The sequence below is a fragment of the Scaptodrosophila lebanonensis genome, unplaced genomic scaffold (genome assembly GCF_003285725.1).
Source record: "Scaptodrosophila lebanonensis strain 11010-0011.00,11010-0021.00 unplaced genomic scaffold, SlebRS2 tig00000150-arrow-arrow-pilon, whole genome shotgun sequence".
Lineage (NCBI taxonomy): Eukaryota > Metazoa > Arthropoda > Insecta > Diptera > Drosophilidae > Scaptodrosophila > Scaptodrosophila lebanonensis.
In genome coordinates this window covers 713,286-728,659 of record NW_022060592.1, presented here as the reverse complement: position 1 = coordinate 728,659, position 15,374 = coordinate 713,286, and the positions used below count along the sequence as shown (strand labels likewise).

At 37.0% G+C, this 15,374-nt stretch overlaps 1 protein-coding gene across 2 annotated transcripts; it reads left to right on the top strand.

The window, feature by feature from the left end:
• Nucleotides 1-2,191: 2,191 nt before the first annotated feature.
• On the top strand, nucleotides 2,192-11,500 carry LOC115629457 (protein suppressor of hairy wing). 2 transcript variants are annotated; one of them, XM_030525924.1, is made up of 7 exons: nucleotides 2,192-2,351; nucleotides 2,720-3,588; nucleotides 3,647-4,074; nucleotides 5,463-5,595; nucleotides 5,657-5,847; nucleotides 5,899-6,023; nucleotides 10,457-11,500. In XM_030525924.1, exons 2-7 carry the CDS (start codon nucleotides 2,728-2,730, stop codon nucleotides 11,386-11,388), a joined length of 2,670 nt encoding a protein of 889 aa, XP_030381784.1. In that variant the 5' UTR covers nucleotides 2,192-2,351; nucleotides 2,720-2,727; the 3' UTR covers nucleotides 11,389-11,500. The 2 variants fall into 2 exon arrangements, with proteins under 2 accessions (XP_030381784.1, XP_030381783.1); XM_030525923.1 differs by having other exon boundaries at nucleotides 2,205-2,326.
• The last annotated feature ends 3,874 nt before the right edge of the window (nucleotides 11,501-15,374 follow it).

Here is a 15,374-nt window from a genome sequence, read left to right as displayed (position 1 = left end):
ACTTTTACAAAAATTTTAAAAATTATACATTTAATAACACACACATTTAACACATATACACCCTTCCTTTTGCTATTAGTTACTAAGAAGAAGTAAAATTTATTTTGGACATTATTTTAATGATTTTTTGTTATTCTTTATTAGGTCAGAGGTTCTCTGTAAAAGATATTTGATGTTTTATTTTGTGGTAGCAAAATAAATTGATTTTCAGGAGCTCCGACTCGTGATAGGTCAACATACAGTAAAACATTGCTTTCGTATGTCGATCCCTTCTAATTCGAAGGCTTGGCCTTGGGGATACCGGAATACCATCAATTCATGTGGCGGCAGTGCAGAAGGGCTTAGGTAATTTAAATGTTTTCAATATTAATCACGGTGTCGATCGATTTGTAGTTTTTTATTTGGGTGGGGGCTTTTGAATAATATTGCCATAATATTTTTCGAGGATGATTATGAACTAACAGCAGTTTTTTAAGGTAATTATAGCCTGTACCCAAAGGGTAAGAGGCTATACTAGTTTTGTGCGAATGTATGTGACAGGCAGACTCCACAAAGTATATATATTATTGATCAGGGTGACAAGCCGAGTCGATATAGCCATGTCCGTCCGTCTGTATGAGCGCAAGGATCTCAGAAGGTGCAAGAGGTAGAATGACCAAACTTGGTATCCAGGTTCCCCTGAGCCCTAGGCAGGTCAAGTTTGTTTTTTTTTTTAGTCTGATACATAAAAATGTCTTCTATGTATGTATTAAATAAATTTTCTTTATTAACTTAAATAATTAATTCCATTTTTTTTAATAATTTCATTTAAAATTATTATTTTTTTTTTAATTTTCCTTTTTTGTGGAGAGTACAGGCTATTTTACTGTCGGGCTTGCTCGACTGTAGCGTTCTCTTATTGGCGTTTTAGTAAGGATTCTATTCTTTTTGCAAATATAATATAGCCCATGATAACCGTCGATAGTGTAGTTTCCCAAAAATGAAGGAATCCATTAAATCGGTCCAGTAGATTCGGAGCCTTTTCAATACAAACAAACAATCAAATCTTTCCTCTTTATAATATAAGTATAGATAATTTTTTCTTTTCGCTAATAAAAGTTTCGGTCCAACCGCTCATTCTGTTTTGTTTAAATAGTAATAGTAAGTTGAAGAAACACTCATAATGAATTTTTTATAAATGCAGCACATTATCTACATACAATATAAATTCGCTTTTAACACTATAATTCTAAACGTAATTTGGCTCCTCGTTTTAATCTTGGTTATAAAAATAGTGGTATTATTTAGGTTTATACTGTTTAATTCTAAGATACTTATGTATGTTTTACATACATATGTATATGCAATTGCTCTAAATTTATTTTCAAACTTTTACATAAATAAATGACAATGTATTTTGGAAAAATATATTGAAAAAATATTGTTTATAAATATTATTTTATATCTTTGTGTGAGGGGGTACAGGTTATTATAGTACTCCTTTCTTGTTTTAACTGGTTTCATTTTTTTTTACAGCAGGAGTGGGTAGAGGCTGAATAAGAGTTGGCCGTGCTAGTAATAAGTAAACAAAAAAATAATAATTTAAAAAATATTTAAAAGTCATCGGAAAGACTCAAGCCTTAACTGCAATCGAATTTTATAACTTCTACACGATCAATTCCAGCAATTTTATACGAAACCTTGATATTTTTGTTTGTATTTCATGCTGATGTTACCGCGGTAAAACAAGTTTCACAAGAATAATAATCTACATATTTAATATAATTTTAATATTATTTTCATTGATTACCGGTCTACTTTTCAAAAACTACAATCATCAACACTTATCACCTATTTGCTTTACTAGGTATGTTTAATTTACATATGTATGTACATGTCTAGGAGGACACACACACCTGATATTGTAGCTTCGAGTTCATTTCATACATTTTTCGACAGGATTGAAAATGCCAGTCTAAGGTAAACAAATATTACAATCGATTACTTTAATACTGTAGTCTAGTCTAGTCACTGTTGAATAGCAGCAATATCGATAGATTACATCTATTCACCAAGCTTGGCAATAGCCGGTCACTAGCAGTGATGGTGATTCTATCGATAGTTTTAAAACGATCCGTATGAAAATACAAATAAAACTATCGATAGTGCTAATAATAATTTGATGCCTGTAAGGTTCCTGCGCAGTAAAATTTTAAAACATAAAACAAGGAATGTTTGATCAGTGGTTGTAACGCACAACGTTTGTTTTAAAAGACGTGTTGGCTACAATAGTGTTCGTATATGACGAAAGCGTTAGCAATAACGAAGACAAACAGGAAAAGTGAGGGTGTGTGACATACACTGTGTGAAAGGTAGTATTATTATTAGCATTACTGTGCGCAATAAACTTTGCATTTATTTTTGCCGGTTTTCGGCATTGTTGGTGGTATTTTTGAAAAGTATGCAACTAAAATTTTTGTAAATTCAGTTGAAATATACAAATACGAATTTTTGACACGATAAATTAACTTGTTGCGTGCATTCCAGTTTCACGTTTTCTCTTGCTCACGCTAGCTTATTTTGACAGTTCACTCACGCGATCCGTGAATGACGCCATTTTTTATTGTGCGCTACTAGGCGTTGCTGACGCTGGCATAAAAAATTTTATTAGAAGACGTGCCTAAAAGTGTGCTACTTCGTAATATTCTAATCCTTGCACTATACATATGAATGTTCACAGGAATTCCAATGAGCAAGGAGGACAAAGGAACGACTGATGCAAGTCTCAGTAGTGGTGTGATCAAAGTTCTAGGTGTAGAACATAATCCGCCACCGAGAGAGAAACGTTCCGTCAATACACCCAGTAGTGGGACGCGTTTAAAACTTCTTAACGATGTTGCAGCAGCAGGTGGAGGGAAGGCCACATTGGGCTCGTATACTAAGCCAGATAAACGACTAAGCAGCGGCAGTTCCCGTATAAAAATACTCAATGAGGATAGCATAGCAACCAAGGCCGCTAAACGCAATAGCGCTGGCGCTTCCAATAAAACCATTCCGAACACAGCCACCGTCAAAATATTAAACGACAAACGCATTGTATCTGCTGCCACACCTATAGAAACAACAAAAATCAAGACACCGCCCACAAGGAAAAAGAAAATGGATCACTATGTGCTTCATGCTGTAAAAGGCGAAAATAATAAAGCTGATACAACCTGCAGTGTGATTGTTGATGATGATGATGATACTATAGACTTTATACTTGCAGAGGAAAATATCAACAACAAAGATCAGGCCAGCGAGCCAGTAGCCGAAGAGCTCACGGTATCTGAAGAAGAAGATGAAGATGGGGAAGAAGGAGAACCCCGTTCCAGTGCAAACAGTAGCGACATTAAAGAGATTGTAGAACACGTATGTGGAAAATGCTATAAAACATTTCGACGCGTCAAGAGTCTTAAGAAACACTTAGAGTTTTGCCGATACGATAGTGGATATCACTTGCGCAAGGCAGATATGTTGAAAAACCTGGATAAAATCGAAAAAGATGCTGTTGTCATGGAAAAAAAAGATATATGCTTCTGTTGCAGTGAAAGCTATGACACTTTTCATGTGAGTTTGCTTTGATTATTTTATGACATTTTTTAAAATTAATTGCCCTGTTCTATAGCTGGGCCATATTAATTGTCCTGACTGTCCGAAGTCGTTTAAAACCCAGACAAGTTACGAGCGTCATATTTTCATCACTCATTCGGAGTTTAATGATTTTCCTTGCTCTATTTGCAATGCAAAGTTGCGCAGCGAAGCTCTTCTTAAACTGCACGAAGAACAGCACAAGATACGTGGAAAGCCATATGCATGCAAAATATGCGGGAAGGACTTCACGCGTTCCTATCATCTTAAGCGCCATCAAAAATACTCATCTTGCTCAGCCAGTGAGAACGATACCATGAGTTGCAAAGTGTGCGATAGAGTGTTTTATCGACTAGACAACTTGCGCGCCCACCTGAAACAGCATTTAGGCACACAAGTCGTAAAAAAACCAGAATACATGTGTCACATTTGCAAGAACTGTTTTTACAGCCTGTCCACGCTAAAGTAAGTAACCTTATACGTGTTGCACCCAATGGACATGGTTTCATAAGATTTAGTACTAATTTATAAAATGTCGCCAAGATTAAAAAACATTGCTTAATACTTTTTCCACTTGCTTTTTATACTCTGTACATGAAATGTACAGAAGTATATTAGGTTTGCGGGAGCTGAAAAATGTAACAGGCAGAAGGAGGCGTGGCAGACCCTACAATGTATATACATATATTCTTGATCAGCATGACGAGACGAGTCGATCTAGCCCTGTCTGTCTGTCCGTCCGTATGAACACCTGGATCTCAGAGACTATAAGAGATAGAGACACCAAATTTTGCACGAAGATGCCTTATGTGTGTATTCTATACGAGTTTTTTTTTTTTTTTTTGATTTCCCCCCCCATTTCCCCCTTATGGGGGTTGCCCGATTTTTTCGTATAATCGCCTATATCTAAGAGACTATAAGACCTACGGACACAACATTTTAGTCCCAGATACCTTATGAGAATACGCAGAAAATGTCTATTTTGGAATTTCCCTCCCTCTCCTCCGCAAATCGCGATTTTCTCTAACTCCCGTAATTCTTGGAATTTCGAACGCAAATTTTGCAAATGCCTTTAGTTAGTTATTATGTGTCCGTATGCCATGTTTCAGTATGATAGACCGATTTAACAAGAAGTTATAGCCATAAATATATGTGCTGCTGCAGCGATGCTCAAGCGCTGCCCGCGGCTGTTGTTGATGTTGTTGTTTGGTTGACTGCGAAAATGCTTACACAGACACAAATAGACGCGCATAAACATTCATACACTCACATAGACGCAATTGCTTTGTATATGTGCAATTATTCACCCTTTACGTGAGTTCGAATACCAAAAGAGGTAAAATCGATCAAATTCAAATTAATTCTCTTACTTTTTTAATTTCTATAATTATTCTAAACATATGTACAGAGTATTTCAAAGTCGGGACACCCGACTTTAGCTTTTTTACTTGTTACTATTGCATCATATAGACATCATAGACACTAATTTTCGCTTTAGTGAATAAGTTGGAACCAAATGTTAGTTTTGTTTACACTGTATTCATCTCTATTTCATGAAGTCATTTTAAAACACGCCATGATGTTTTTCAGTAACTCCGCAAAAAGTTTCGTAACAGGTAAGGGGTCGTGGGAGATCCCACAAAGTGTATACCTATATTCATGATCAGCATAACAAAACGAGAGGATGTATACCTGTCCGCCCGAATAAACATCTAGATCTGAGCTCTAGTGGCACTAACAATTTTTTATTTTTAATATTAAATAGTTTTCAATTTATATATTTTTCAAAGCCCGAAATGTTTTCCATGAAACCTCCGAAAACTGAATGTTTAACCTCAACTTTCCTATTACAGCATTCACATACGCACCCACACGGGTGAAAAGCCTTTTGATTGCGATCTGTGTGACAAGAAATTCTCTGCTTTGGTAGCGCTTAAGAAGCATCGGCGCTATCACACTGGTGAGAAGCCTTACAGTTGCACAGTGGTAGGTATCATAAAGCAGTCCTAACTCGTCCAAGAATTTATTTTCCTTTTTTCCTTGCAAGTGCAATCAATCCTTTGCTGTCAAAGAAGTGCTTAATCGACACATGAAGCGTCACACGGGCGAGCGCCCGCACAAGTGTAATGAGTGCGGCAAAAGTTTCATACAAGCTACTCAGCTTCGTACGCATTCTAAAACACATTTGCGTCCGTATTCGTGCGACCAATGCGATGAGAAGTTTAAGACGGAGAAACAGTAAGTATATACTTCATGCCTAAAATTAAATTAATACTTGTTGTCACGCAGACTCGACCGACACATTAAGGATCACACGCGGCAAAAGCGCGCGTCATTCATTTGCTCGCTATGCAATCAGGGTTTTCGCACAGATGAACTGCTGAAACAGCACATAGAAGAGGGCAAACACACTCGTAAGTTAAAGAAATAATAATAATACCCAAATACTTTGCAAATCATTTAATTATTTTATGCCCGTTTTTATACCCTTTACCCAAAGGGTGGAAGGGTATACTAGTTTTGTTCGAGTGTAGAAAGTAGGTGAAAGTATTAGCCATAAATAAATTCGCTGCCCATGCTCTGCCTGAGGCTCTGCCCGCAGCTGGTGTTGTTGTTGCCGCATTAATTCAAATTTGTGCTGCATACATACACGCATATAAGCACGCAGACACGATTCGGATGTAAATTTATTCTATTGAAATTGTACATAAACACCTATGTATGTATGCATGTGTTGAATATTTTATATTTAATTAATTAATTAAATTTTAAAAATTAATTTTCATTTTTTTGTGGAGATTACAGGGTATTTGGGCTTGCTCGACTGTAGCGTTCTATCTTGTTTTGGCATAAATTCTAAAATCCAAGTTTGGTTCAGTTTGGGCAACTAATTCATATTTGTAGGTGCCACTTTCACTAACTTCAGTATGTTTAATTTGACACATATTTTAGTTCACAAACAAGATAGAACGCTACAGTCGAGCAAGCCCGACAGTAAAATACCCTGTACTCTCCACAAAAAAAGGAAAATTAAAAAAACAATTGCATCAGAAAAAATGAACAAACTCCTCCTTTCTCGGGCTTAGGAGAATTTAGATACCAATAAAATGTGTATTTGGGAATTCCCCTCCACCCCCCCCCCCCCCCCCCCCTCTCGCCGGCAATTAATGATTTTCCATAACTCCCGTAATTCTTGGAATTTTTGAAGAAAAGAATTAATGATTATGAGTCCGTGTGCCAAGTTTCATTATGATAGACCGATTTAACAGGAAGTTTTAACCATAAATATAATTGCCAAGCGCTGCCCGCAACTGTTGATGACGGCAAACATGCTCACACAGACGCAATTGCTATGTAAATGTGCAATTACACCCTTTACGTGAGTTCGAATACCGAGAGAGGTGAAATCGATACAATTTTTTAAAATTAAATATTCTTAATTATTTAATTTCTATAAATATTCTAAACATACATATGTGCAGAGTATTTCAAAGTCGGGACACCCGACTTTAGCTTCCCTACTTGTTAATATAATTTTTTGTGTCCAGTCTGTGTGAGTGTATGCCTATGCGCATCTATTCGTGTCTGTGTAAACATGTTAGCAGTCAACCAAACAGCAACATCAACAACAGCCGCGGGCAGCAGCAAATATATTTATGGCTATAACTTCTTGTTAAATCGGTCTATCATAGTGAAACTTGGCATACGGACACATAATAACTAACTGGGGGTATTTGCAAAATTTTAGAAATTCCAAGAATTACGGGAGTTACTATTTGCATGGGAGAGGGGGGAGGGAGGTAAATTCCAAAATATACATTTTCTGCGTATTCACATAAGGCATCTTGGACTACAATTTTGTGTTCCGAGGTCTTATAGTCCCCGAGATATAGGCGATTATACAGAATGGAAATTTGGGAAAACCCCCATAGGGAGGAAGTGGGGGGAAAATCAAAAAAATAAAACAAACTCGTACGACAGAAGAGAGTGAGAAATGAATTTTCAGGGCTTCTTTATCAAACACATCTATATATATAAAACAGTTTGTCCTGACTGAATGACTGACTGACTGATTGGTGATCAACGCACAGCCCAAACGGTAAAGGCTAGGAAGCTGAAATTTGGACTCAAGTATCCTTTCATAGTCTAGGTGCCCACTAAGAAGGGATTTTGGAAAATTCGAGCTCCAAAGGGGGGAAACAGGCTCCAACGTTTGTATGAAAAATCTACAGTTTTCATCTGATTAACTTAGTTGTATACTCTCAGAACAATTGCAAGAAAAACTGTATACTTGGTTTTTTGATATTTCTTTTGGGGTCTAAAATATGGGAGTTTTCCTGTAAAAAAATGTTGGGGCATAAAAGCAAACCGCGTCAACAGCCCACAGCCCACACGGTAAAAGCTAGAATGCTGAAATTTGCGCTCAAGTATCCTATCATGGTGTAGATGCGCACTAAGAAGGGATTTTGGAAAATTCGAACTGCAAAGGGGGGAAAACGAGCTCCAAAGTTTGTTTGAAAAATCCGCATTTTTTAGCCGATTGACATAAAACTTGGTTTCTGAAATCAATAAAAGAATACAAAGAAAACTGCATACTCGGTTTTTTTTGTTGAAGCTTGAATTATTGGGGTTTTCTTGGGGCACAAAAGGAAACCGCGTCAACAGCCCACAGCCCAAACGGTAAGAGCTAGAAAGCTGAAATTTGGGGTCAAGTATCCTATCATAGTGTAAATGTGCATTAAGAAGGGATTTTGGAAAATTCGAGCTCCAAAGGGGGGAAAACTTCAAACTTAGTTTCTAAAATCAATTAAATACAAACAAAACTGCATACTTAGATTTTCGAAATTTGTGTTGAAGCTTGAATTATTTGGGTTTTAATATTTATTCACTATTTCAAATGAAAAGTTTGTGTTATAAATTTAGTCCGATCGATTTAAAATTTGGGTAATGTAATCTACGTAACTAAATCTACAATTTTGCATTCAAGGATTTTCAAAATATGCATTTTACAAAAGCAGGCAGATCAAACAATACAAAATATCAAACAGTTGGTGACAACTAAGTATACATCCACACACACATGCAAGCAGCTGTTCGTGTAGTTGCGTGCAAACGATTGAAATAGCCAAAGCAAAATGTGAGACACTAATGTGTGAATGTCCATACATATGTGCACATCTATGTATGTACATATGTATGTATGTACATTCGTCTTGCAGTGACAGAGCAAGAAATGTTAATTAATTGAAAATTATATAACATTTTTAAAAGTAATGTTTTCTTTGTTTAGTGCATTTGGCAGTAGGGTTTTCATTAATAACTTTATGCAGCAACAACAAATATCAAATAGTTGGGGACATCACATACACACACTCACACACACAACAAGCAACAGTTCGTGTCTATGTGTGCGGTTCTCTACGTACGGTTGAAAAAGTAAAGAGAAACATACATATGTATGTATGTATGCCTGTGTATGAATATAGCATGTATGTACATTCGTATTAATGTATACATTGGGCAATCGAACACAGTTGTTTGATTGTAAAAAAAATAATGCTCTAAAAACAACAACAACTGCAAGTCATTGGCTCGCTCTTCTTTCGTTTTGACCATTTAATGTTAATTGCAAAGGCAAAACGCCAAAAGTTTGCAGTTACCGTCGCTAGGCAACGACTGCGTAAGCGATAGTAAAGCAGAAACCGAATAACGGAGCTACGCATATTCTGCTTCGCATTGCGGGCAGATGTATGTATGTACAATAAATATGTATGTCTCAATAAATAATTAGATTTTATTATTTAAATATTCTGCTTATTGCATTCAAACTTCGATATTTTGATGGTATCGGTGGCTTCAACTATCGAAAGTTTTACTCTAGCAAATTCAGATGAGAATTGTCAGTGCTTTTTGATCGTGGCTCATCGCTGCACGGCATTGACACGAGTGCCGTGTTTCATATTCCGAGTTTGTGCGTGACCGTATTGATAATATGGCACGAAAAGACTCAAATGTGAATTTAAAATTAGGATATACCCTTATAATTATTCCCCTTTTTTGCACATAGTCTATCTTAAAACGTTGCGTTATCTCTATATATAAAACAGTTTGTCCTGACTAATTGGTGATCAACGCACAGCCCAAACGGTAAAAGATGAAATTTGGACTCAAGTATCCTTTCATAGTATCCATCATAGTGTAGGAGCACACTAAGAAAGGCTTTTGGAAAATTCTAGCTCCAAAGGGGGGAAAACGAGCTTTAAAAAATATTAGTTATAGTGGTCATGTTCGTTTAACGAAATAGATTGGCAAGAACAAAAATGTAACGGACTACTGAACAATTTTTTGTGAAGAACAGAAAATGTTTATTTAAATACCATCCTACTGGTAACTTATAAGGTGAAAACATATGGGTAGGTTATGCACACACAAAATAAATACAATTGGAAGCATTATATTGAGCCGGGTTAAGACCTACTAGTACAAAATAAAACAAAACAAGAACACAAATTGGCGGGATCAAACGACTGAACAGAAAAACAATAACTTTACTGTACCCTTCAATACCTAGTCACTCACAAAAAAAATTTGTTTATAATTATTAAAGCTAAAAGGGTATACTAGTTTAGTGGGACTGTACATATAACTCACCACAAAGTATATACATATGTATGTTCTTGATCAGCTTAAGAAGACGAGTCAATATAGAAATGTCGGTCTGTGTAAACGCAAGGAAAGTATGATGGCTTGAATAGTTTTTGATAATCTAAAAAAAAATATTATATATATCTAAATATTAAAGTTGTATACATTTTTATCTATCGATTTTTCGATAAACTACTTTCAGCCAAGACCACGCGACCCAAACGCTCCGCGAAAGTTATTGAGCGCACCGACTGTGCCATTTGCGATAAAAATTTTGACAGTACCGACAGGCTACGCGCCCATATACGCAGCGTCCATGAATGTAATCCGGACGATATTTTCGGCACGGAGCCCCATGCCGCCAAACGCACAAAGAAGACAAAGAAGTTATTAGAGACTCCTTCAAACACATCTGGCTCGCTTATTTCCAGCAAAACGAACAGCAATGGCGTCGTTGTGCGCGAGTATCTTGTCGATGAGGGCGATGGTATTACACAGAGTATAACGCTTGAGAATGAAACCTACACTATATTGCCTTTGAACGAAAATCAGGAGTCGATAATAACAACAAATATTGAAACTGAAATTGCAGCTGCAACGCCTGATGTGAAGCCAGAATCAAAAGAGCAAATGTCACCCATGGTTAAGAAGGAACAGCGAAAGTCACTGGCAGCCAGCTTAGCAGCGGCCATAGCTGACAACGGCAGCGAATCTCTCAGTGACGATGAGCTTAACAGTGATGTTCTGTCCGAAAATGATTTAAAGCTAAAGGAGAATATAGGCAAGCTGATTGATATGCTGGTCGATCCGCCTACATTACAAAAGTATGGTTGGCCCAATACATCCGAAGAAACTGTACTCTGTAAGGTGATTGAAAACTGTGGCCATGACCTGACGCGAAGTGGCGAGAACTACGCAGAGTTGGACTATGGCACTCGAATGCGTGAATATGCGAAGCTCCTGTTTACTGTTGTCATACACAACGACTCCATCAAGTCACTTCTCAATAACTTTCCCATTGATGACGTTATTGAGTATGTACTGGGAAGTGACGATGATCAAGACGAGGGGAAGGATGATAAGGGCCGTGATCAGTTGGGGGCCAAAACTAGTGTCATCAATGTAGATGCTTAATATATGCAAAAAACACTATGAATGAACGGGCGAAGTTGAGTTTTAAAGATTTTGGTTGAGTTTGTATAATAAGTGGCCTTACACACAAATGTAAAATTATTGTTTCAAATTATTCAGTATGTTGTTTTTCTGAATTGCTGATTATATTTTCTACATGTACTGATGTTTATTAGAATTATTCTTGCACACTTATAGGCTTAAGGAGCTATAGCCTTTAGTGTATTGCGAGTGCATACATTTAAAATCAGGCGTTTAATTTGAAAATTTTTAAAACTTACGTGTTTGTAGGTTTATACATCTAATGTACCTAAACAGATATTTTATACTATTATATTTCTAATAAAGAATGCTAAAAAATCTTTATTTTCACAAATATGTAAATTTTCGATTCGGGAACGGAAAATCATCTTGAAGCAACAGTTTGCACATAACTGCAGCATTACTAACTTGTACGGGGGGTTCTATTTATGTTTCAAGAATGGGAAACACTGGTTGCTAACTTTCAAAAGTGACTACCATCGTGAAGTTTGACATTTTTTATCATAAACGACGTCACAATGTTTTGATGTACAAGTGCTACTTACAGTGAGTTAAGATCAATTTGGCCAAAAAATTGAAAGTTCAAGTGAATGTTTTCGTTGGATAATTTTTCACAAATTTCAACGTGGATTATCTCAACAAGAATGTGTCGATGGACTGTATGGCGATAAAGCACCATCAAAAGGACCATCGCTGGAATTGTGAATTCAATCGTGGTCGTAGTTTAATAGCCGACGAATTCCGTGAAGGTCGTCTAAAATCGCTTCTTGTGTCACAAGATAAAATGTGTAGCCGTTGGTTACCCCATAATTTATCAATAGCTCAACAAAAAGTTCGAGGAAGAAGAATAGCGAACTTGTTGCTGCAGTTTGAGGGGGTTGTACTGTAGAGAATTTGTTTCGTTAATAACTTTTCTTAGAATTGACCGAATTGGATACAATTATATATAAATTATGTGTGCAAAGTTTGGTTTAGGTAGCATTTGAAATGTGGACAGTATTGACGAAATTCTGCGTTCATACAGACGGACGGACATGGCTATATCGACTCGTATTCTCATCCTGATCAAGAATATATATACTTTGTGGGGTCTGCCACGCCTCCTTCTGCCTGTTACATACATTCGCACAAAACTAGTATACCCTTTCACCCTTTGGGTACAGGGTATAAAAATCGTGACCGGTGACGATTCATGGACATATGCGTATGAACCGGAAACAAAACAGCAATCGACCGTGTGGGTGTTCTATGACGAGCCAAATCCAACAAAAGTTGTTCACGCTCGAAGCACTGTGAAACAAATTCTGAGTGGTACACCGCCACAAACGAATCATTCTCCATCATGACAATGCACAGTGGTTGCGTCCATAGGCCAAAAATAAAACAAGAGAGAACGCTACAGTCGAGCAAGCCCGACAGAGTAAAATCGCCTGTACTGTCCACAAAAAAGAAAAATTTCAAACGAAAAATTTTTTTTTAAAATTAAATTATTAAAAAAATTGAATTACAAGTAGAATACATGTTTATGTTCAGCTTTAACAGCATACATTTACATCACGTGCCTATGCGTGTATGTATGCAGCTTTAAGTTGAACCAAAGCAGCAACAACAACAGTTGCGGGCAGCGCTGCCGGCAGAGCTGCAGGCAGCGCATGAGCAGCGATTTATTTATGGCTATAACTTTCAAATAACTACGAACTGGATGTATATGCCAAATTTTAGTTCAAAATTCCAAGAATTACCGGAGTTAGGAAAAACACGAATTGCGGGGGAGTGGGGGGTGTATCAGAAAAAAAAAACATAAGCTCGTTCTGCCTAGGGCTTAGGGGAACCTGAATGCCAAGTTTGGTTATCCTAGCTATTGTACTTGCTGAGATCGTTGCGCTCATACAGACAGACGGACAGACAGACGGACATGGCTATATCGACTTGTCTTGTCATCCTGATCAATAATATATATACTTTGTGGGGTCTGCCACGCCTCCTTCTGCCTGTTACATACATGCGCACAAAACTAGTATAGCCTTTCACCCTTTGGGTACAGGCTATAAAAAAAATCACAAAATATTTGGACAAAATGTAAATAAATTGACTCTTAATGGCAAACCGGGTTTTTCTGGAAATCTAACGGGACTTTCTAAAAATAGCATTGAAGGAATGAATAAGCGTTCATTTTTGCAACGCAACTGCGCTGAGAAAGCATTTTTATACTCTGTACATGAAATGTACAGAAGTATATTAGGTTTGCGGGAGCTGAAAAATGTAACAGGCAGAAGGAGGCGTGGCAGACCCCAACAAAGTATATATATTCTTGATCAGCATGACGAGTCGATCTAGCCCTGTCTGTCCGTCTGTCCGTCCGTATGAACACCTGGATCTCAGAGACTATAAGAGATAGAGACACCAAATTTTGCACAAAGATGCCTTATGTGTGTATTCTATACAAGTTTGTTTTATTTTTTTGATTTTCCCCCCCGCTTCCCCCCTATGGGGGTTTTCCCGATTTTCCATTCGTATAATCGCCTATATCTCGGAGACTATAAGACCTAGGAACAAATTTTAGTCCCAGATGCCTTATGTGAATACGCAGAAAATGTATATTTTGGAATTTCTCTCCCTCCCCCTCTACCCCGCAAATCGTAACTCCCGTAATTCTTGGAATTTCGAACTAAAATTTTGGAAATACCCTCAGTTGGTTATTATGTGTCCGTATGCTAAGTTTCACTATGATAGACCGATTTAACGAGAAGTTATAGCCATAAATATATTTGCTGCTCAAGCGCTGCCCGCGGATGTTGCTGTTTGGTTGACTGCGAAAATGCTTACACAGACACGAATAGATGCGCATAGGCATACATATACTCACACAGACGCAATTGCTATGTAAATGTGCAATTATAAACCCTTTACGTGAGTTCGAATACCGAGAGAGGTAAAATCGATCAAATTTTTTTTTTATTTTCTTAATTTTTTTAAATTTATATAATTATTCTAAACATATGTACAGAGTATTTCAAAGTCGGGACACCCGACTTTAGCTTTTTTACTTGTTAAATGTACATATGTATATTTTGCCGAGCAGGGCCAATTATGTTTGTCTATAAACCGAATAGGTGAGCCTTTAAACAATATGCGCAAAAGTAGAAGTGCGTTGTCTCGTAAAACAGCACAGCGAAAAGCGTTAGATTGGCACGGCGAATCTAGGTCAACTAACTTCGATTGCAGCTGCACTGGCAGCTGCAGAGACTAAGAAAAGGATAACAAAAGGAAATGTACAAAGAGAGCAAATATTGAGCGTGATCAAAGCAAACATCATAAGAGTTATTAAACGTTTAGCGCTTCTTGCTTCGCAGAGCAAGGTACCATTTATATATATGAATAATTATGCGTCTGCTGCGGACGACTGCGCTGCGTGCGCCTGCTGCTTGACCAAACACAGATATTTATAGTTAACTTGTCTAATTCTTCTAGTGAAATTAATTTGATCGAATTCATACTTTTTATGTATTTTATAAAATTATTTTTTAGGTTTAGTAAAGTTTTTAGTTGCGATCCCACAAAATTCCTAAATTGGTTTGTATGGCACTGTATTTGTCGGACTTTTAACTTAACAAATGTGTTGAAATTAGCTGCAGAAATGTTCAGATGTGTGTATAATCGCAAGTATACTTACGCCGTCCTACTTTTTCCAACGTCAGTTTTGCATTACACACTACATTTTTTTGCCTGTTGCGTGTTGCTCTGTCTTTGTATTCGTAGTTCTCGCAGAAAATGTATATTTTGTAATTTGGAATTCTTGGAATTTTTCATTGAAATTCGGAAAATACCTCCCATTAGTGATTATGAGTCCGTATGTCGAGTTTCATAATGATAGGCCTATTTAGCAGAAAGTTATAGCCATATATGTATATATGACCATGTAGTGCCCGCAGCTGTTGTTGTTACTG

Coding starts and splice junctions, on each gene's coding strand:
- LOC115629457 (XM_030525923.1), top strand. CDS start 2,281: ATGACGAAAGCGTTAGCAATAACGAAGACAAACAGGAAAAGTGAGG. Junction 2,327..2,719: donor GACAAACAGGAAAAGTGAGG/GTGTGTGACATA, acceptor GAATGTTCACAG/GAATTCCAATGAGCAAGGAG. Junction 5,596..5,656: donor AGCCTTACAGTTGCACAGTG/GTAGGTATCATA, acceptor TTTCCTTGCAAG/TGCAATCAATCCTTTGCTGT.